Here is a 6,011-nt window from a genome sequence, read left to right as displayed (position 1 = left end):
ACTATTTGGTGTTCGCATTTGTGTGGGAATATGAGACAATCTGAGAACTTCCCCCTTTTAAATATGGCAGCCAAAGGCAAGTTCTTCAATTCAACAGAAAATTTCGCGTCAATAAAGGGAAACATGCTGTTTCACATGCATCAAAAGATGAATCATTAGTGAATTTAAGAACTAGTTTCTTGTGCAACTGTCGCAAGACACTCCACACTTCTGTGAAAGAGAAATGCATCACAATAAAGAAGAAGAATTCTACACCATTCCTAACCTATGGGAGATTTTTCCTTATCCACAGAACACCGTACGAGTTTTGTATCTTCATGGTTAAGTTAAAAATCGAAATGCAATTGAAATGTTTCAAATATGTAATAATGTTGTGTTAGTTTCTAAAAGAAAATAGTAAAATGTTCAAGAAAAATCCTGAAACGAGTGAAGGCGAAGTAATGGAGAACGACGCAAGTAACAGTGAGATCAGTACGACACATTCAGAACAGTCTGAAAGTGAAAGTGAGACTGTGAATTCTACTGTAAACATGGAAGAAATGGATTCTGACTTGGATGAGATTCCTCAGAAAGATGAAGAGGAAGATGAAACAATAAAAGCTATTCGCAGACAGAATACTCGGGAAAGGGACCACCCTTCCAACATTCAGTGTGAAGAATTCATAACTGATATTTCCTTTCATCCACAAAACGATATTCTAGCCGTAGGTAATATTGTTGGGGATGTCCTGTTTTATAAATACTCCAATGACGAAAATATTCTGCAGATGACTCTAGAGCTACATTCGAGGGCTTGTAGAGACATTGAATTCAATCAGGATGGAAAACTTTTACTTACAGCCTCGAAGGATAAGTCCATCATGATAAGTGATGTGGAGAGTGGAAAATTAACCAGATTTTATGATGATGCTCATGATGTACCCATATACTGCTTAACTGTAATCGATGAGAACTTATTTTCAACAGGTTAGACACAAGCCCTATTTTGTTGCTATTTTTTCAATACATCCTAAAATATTTATTGCCAATAAATTAATCATTCATATTTTTTTAACAGAAAAAAATATAAATAGGCTCAAAAATATTCAAATTATTTATCAAATTGAAATTTAAAACATTGAATAATTTTGAGCTGTTAAAATATCACCATTTAGGGGGTGCTTTGGATGACGTCACATGACACGTCCTTTGTTGGTTTACTCTAAGTATTTCAGTTTCTTCATATATTGTTATACAAAAAACCTTTCAGTTGGTGTATGGTAACGAAGTGCACTGCAGCTGGTCTATGAGAATGGAATGAATTCTGAAAGAACATTTTTATCAAGATGGGTACCTCAGGGCTCTGTTTTGGGACCCCTTTTATTTTTGGTTTTTATAAATGATCTTCCGAAGTTTTGTTCAAAAGATTCCATTACTGGTATTTTTATGGATGATACTAACATATTGGTATCTCCAGGAACTATGTCCGAAGTAATTGTCAAAGCTAATGAAGTAACTGATAAAATTTCTGAGAGGTTTCTACAAATGGGCTACTGCTAAATTCTGCTGAATCTCAAATGCTTAACTTTGTTACGAAAAATACAACAATTGATAAAAGCTATTTGGTTAGATTAAATAATAAAACTTTACATCAAGTTAATTGTACTGAATTTTTAGGTGTTGATATTGATAATAAACTTACCTGGAAATTACATGTTGATAGTGTCAAACTGAAGCTCATTAAACATATATATATATATACTTCGTTGGTTAAAACAAACAAGTCTCCCTTGTTGTTCTCAAGCTTTTATACCACAGGTTAATTCAGTCAGTAATTTCCTATGGTCTCAAACAGTGGGGCTTATTAGCTAAAGTTGATGAAGTTTTTGTTAATCAGAATTCTGGCTGGTGCATCTTCAAGTGAACACTGCAGGCCATTATTGATTCGTTATAGTTTATTAACAATGCCTAGTTTGTATATCTATCATATATATATATATATATATATATATATATATATATATATATATATATATATATCACCAAATGAGAAAAAACCAAGAAAGTACTTGATAAAAATAGCTGCGTAAACACAAGCGAAATATAAGTGAAACCACCTATTGGTGTTACACCCAAATCAACTTGCCAAGTTTTTTTGTTAGTGTTGGTGGTTTGACCAATCAACCGACAACTGCGATAGCAGAAATATGGGAAGCTACCCTGAAATGCCATTGGAAAACGAATCCACATGTTTCTAGAAATGATATGAAATCTAGAAAGGTTAATGCAGTCAAGCTGCTGGAAAATAATTCCATGAAAATCAAAAAATAAATAGATAAGTTCTTTTTGATCATTCCCATATTGATTTCAATTTAAGAGCCACCGGTAGACAGCTGTTTCAGCTGTGGTGTTTATAACTTTTGTAATTTTAATCGGCGCGTTTTCGGACCTTTCCTTAAACTTTCTAGGCAAAAATACGAATCGAATGACACCTTGGTCGTAATTTTTGGACACGGCTGAAAAATGTTACAAAAAAAAGTACATGTGAACTAGACTATTGTACCCGCCCCAGAAGATAGCTATTGGTCACACAAATTGATGTCATTAGTACAATGGCGTCGACAGTTATCCCGACAAAAATAACAATTTATAATGTATGTGAAATAACACTCAAAACAAATACACGAGAGTGTAAGTCGAAAAAATTCTCGCTCCCGGAGAGCTATCTTGGCGTGCGCTGCCTATTATACCATTGGAGTTACATGCAAATAATGCATGTATTTTGTACAATGCACATTTTAGAATATCTGTCAAATTATGAAAATTGATACAATTGTTGTTTTAAGTATTTGATATAGATACACTTTGGTCGAATCGTTTAAAAGTTATCACGATAAGATTAACTGGAAGCAACTTAGTGCAGTTGGCATATTTTTTTTTAGTTACTGTATTTTAAAAATATAAATAACTAGCTCTTGCCCGCTCTTATATCAACTTACAGCTCAATCTATTGAACCTAGAATCTTGAAATATGCAGGTAGGCTTTGTATGGTGTAAATAAGCATCAAGAAAGAGAATCAGGAATTTCCACCCAAATAGGGGTTCAAGGATTGTATTGAATTTTGTCAGTTTTGAAGTTGGAAACCTGAAGTTTTGGGTTGATAAAAAATATTTCAACTATTTGTTTAATATGGTCTGTCACGAAACTTAATGTGACAAACCAAATTCAACGCGGGCGAAGCCGCGGGCAACAGTTAGTAACTTTGCTAGGACCCTCATTGTGGTGAAATTGAATAGTATATGGTTCCATACAAATAACCACTTTTCTGTTCAAAACATTTAGTTCATCAATGAACTTGATTATTTGAAATTATATTGAATTTAATTGCTTATTTATTTTGTAATTTATTCATTTCTTCTTGAAGGTGACGATGACGGCACAGTTAAAATTTGGGACATGAGAGAAAAGGGCACACAGATTTATAAAACAAAGAAAAATGAAGATTTCATTAGCGATATGATTACCAATGATTCGAAAAAATATCTTGTTTGTTCCAGCGGGGATGGATCAGTTACCAGTATAGATCTACAAAATAGGTTTGTATGTGAGAAATAACAAATTATAAAATAGTATTGGTTTTTGAAATCGAAAATATCTAGGTAATAACTGACTTTTTTTACATGAATTTTTTTTTCAGGAGCATTTATATGCAATCTGAAGAATATGAAGAAGAACTTACTTGTCTAGGTATCTTCAGATCAGAAACTAAACTAGTGTCAGGTTCTTCAAATGGCAAGCTGTACTTGTATAACTGGGAGGAATTTGGTTTACACAGTGATGCTTTTCCAGGTCCTAAGTCCTCTATTAATGCTTTAGTTCCGATAACTGAAAACATAGTTGTCACAGCTTGTGAAGACGGAAATCTTAGGGCAACCCATCTGTTTCCTCATAGGTGACAATAATTGAAATGTTGATTTTTTCAATAAATTGATGGATGTAGCCGTTACTACGTGGTAGGAAATCATAATGAAGAAAAGAGAATTGACACTTTCTATGTTTTTACCACCTTTATTTGTAACTAACGTTACTGCAATTAGTTTAATGTATAAGTTTGAAAATGTCCTTATAGGATGAAACTGCAGTAACGTTAGTTACTAATAAAAGTGATAAAAAACATAGAAAGTTTCAATTCTCTTTTCGTTGATCTTTTCCGTTTTCTATTGTTGATATCGAGTTAATGGTATCTGTGAAGATTTGAACAAAATATTCCTGTTCTTCGAAAGTGTCCTTTGAACTTGTGTAAATTACATCTTTTAATTGTTTTAAAATTTTCAAAATTCCTGCAGTGATTTTCATATACAGGGTGTATATTGAATGATGTAATTAATATCAGGTGGTGATTACTTGTCATATTTCATAATTATCTTCACCGGTTTTTATTGAACTACTCATGTTTGCTATGAGTAACAAGGTTTTTTTTTTGGTGGAATTCAATTTGGAACTTTGATTCCAGTCCCATCGCAGAGGGTTACTTGATTGATATTTAAAGTAGAAATCATTTAATGCCACTTGATAAGTAGTCACCCCCTGAAATTAGTGACGTTATTCAATATACACTCTGTATACTTCTTTGGAATACATAATAGAATCAAAAGATATGTTTATTGCTTATAATTGAAATCTAACATGATACTTAATTAGACAAACATTCAACTGAACCTTATGTCAATTATCCGTAGAATATTGATTGACTTCAAAAGTGGAGAATTATTCATTTCAGTTAATATTTTTCCATCATTTTTGCAGGCATTTGGGTATTGTGGGACAGCATGACTTATCAGTGGAGAATGTCGACATATGTAGTACTGGACAGTTCATAGCATCAAGCAGTCATAATAACGACATAAAATTTTGGAACATTCAGTATTTTGACGACTTTGACAAAGTCAGCCAGAAACACAAAAAACACAATAGGAAGGCTGAATTAAAGAATAATTTACCATCATCAAAAATTCGCAATGCTTCAGATTTTTTCAGTGATATGATTTGATATCATAACATTAATTTAAGATAGTTTCAAATAAATGAAAGTTTTTATTTTCCATTTTTTATTATTACAGTTAGTGACAACTATAGATGAGAATTACATATTCGAAATATGCAGTAAGGTTTAAGGTATGAATATGTTTTAGTAGATGATATTTTCTTCATCATTGGCAACTTTATGTTATCCTTTTCTCATTGTGCTAATTTGTGAAATATGTCACCGAAAGAAGTTTTATTTAATCTTTTTCATTTTGGGAGTAATAATAATAATAATAAATGGACTTCATTTTTTACTTGGCGGAGTTTAGCAAGCATACATAATCAGATACATAAAAATTAATATAAAAACTATTTCTGGGTATCTGTTGAAAAATAAAATAAAATATTTATGATATGAGAAGAATCACTCAAACTGTTTGGTATTATTCTATCAAGTGTATCATGTCCGTATGTCAACTTCTTCAAGAGATGTTGAAGTAGTTTTATTATGTGGTTATGAATGAAATTAGCCAGATATAATCATCTTCTGTTTTGAGCCTTCCAATCTGATGTATGAACAGAAACACGTCCGTACCAAATAGGTCTTGTGGGGACAGTTTATCATGCGAGGACACACACCCCGTCCTCGCAACCTTTTGACTTCATTTTAGTATTCTACGTATTATTCCGACCTCAGATGTACCTATAAATCAAAAATAGACGATGTCCTCATAAGACTATATTACTACGGACACTCAGTTCACCTAACACACCGCTAGGTGTGCAACGATCTATTGATGAACACACTCCTACCTAATTTCTGCATATCATCCGAGGACTCAAAAATTCACACAAATACAAGTGAGATATCTGCCTTTGAGAGGACTAAATTTGTGTGTCGATACGAGTACATTTTCGACATTCGTGTGTAGATACGAGGACTCTGAATATATTAAAAAGCAAGTGGAATATTTCAAATAACGTCACATTATGAATTGAAGACCTA

The 6,011-nt window shown here is 32.6% G+C and overlaps 1 protein-coding gene across 2 annotated transcripts; it reads left to right on the top strand.

Annotated features, from left to right (window-relative positions):
* The first annotated feature begins 259 nt into the window (after positions 1-259).
* Positions 260-5,082, top strand: LOC111516615 (WD repeat-containing protein 55 homolog). Of its 2 annotated transcripts, none has more exons than XR_012464441.1 (4): positions 260-966; positions 3,405-3,576; positions 3,678-3,993; positions 4,787-4,925. XR_012464441.1 is itself a non-coding variant. In XM_074170775.1 (4 exons), exons 1-4 carry the CDS (start codon positions 402-404, stop codon positions 5,028-5,030), a joined length of 1,236 nt encoding a protein of 411 aa, XP_074026876.1. In that variant the 5' UTR covers positions 261-401; the 3' UTR covers positions 5,031-5,082. The 2 variants fall into 2 exon arrangements, 1 of the variants encoding a protein (XP_074026876.1); XM_074170775.1 differs by having other exon boundaries at positions 261-966; positions 3,678-3,932; positions 4,787-5,082.
* Positions 5,083-6,011: the final 929 nt, after the last annotated feature.

This window comes from Leptinotarsa decemlineata, unplaced genomic scaffold, assembly GCF_025532065.1.
Source record: "Leptinotarsa decemlineata unplaced genomic scaffold, Ldec_3_MD MMD2_P_RNA_scaffold_9, whole genome shotgun sequence".
NCBI lineage: Eukaryota > Metazoa > Arthropoda > Insecta > Coleoptera > Chrysomelidae > Leptinotarsa > Leptinotarsa decemlineata.
The sequence above is the reverse complement of the archived record's forward strand: the minus strand, read 5'-3'. Positions and strand labels throughout refer to the sequence as shown.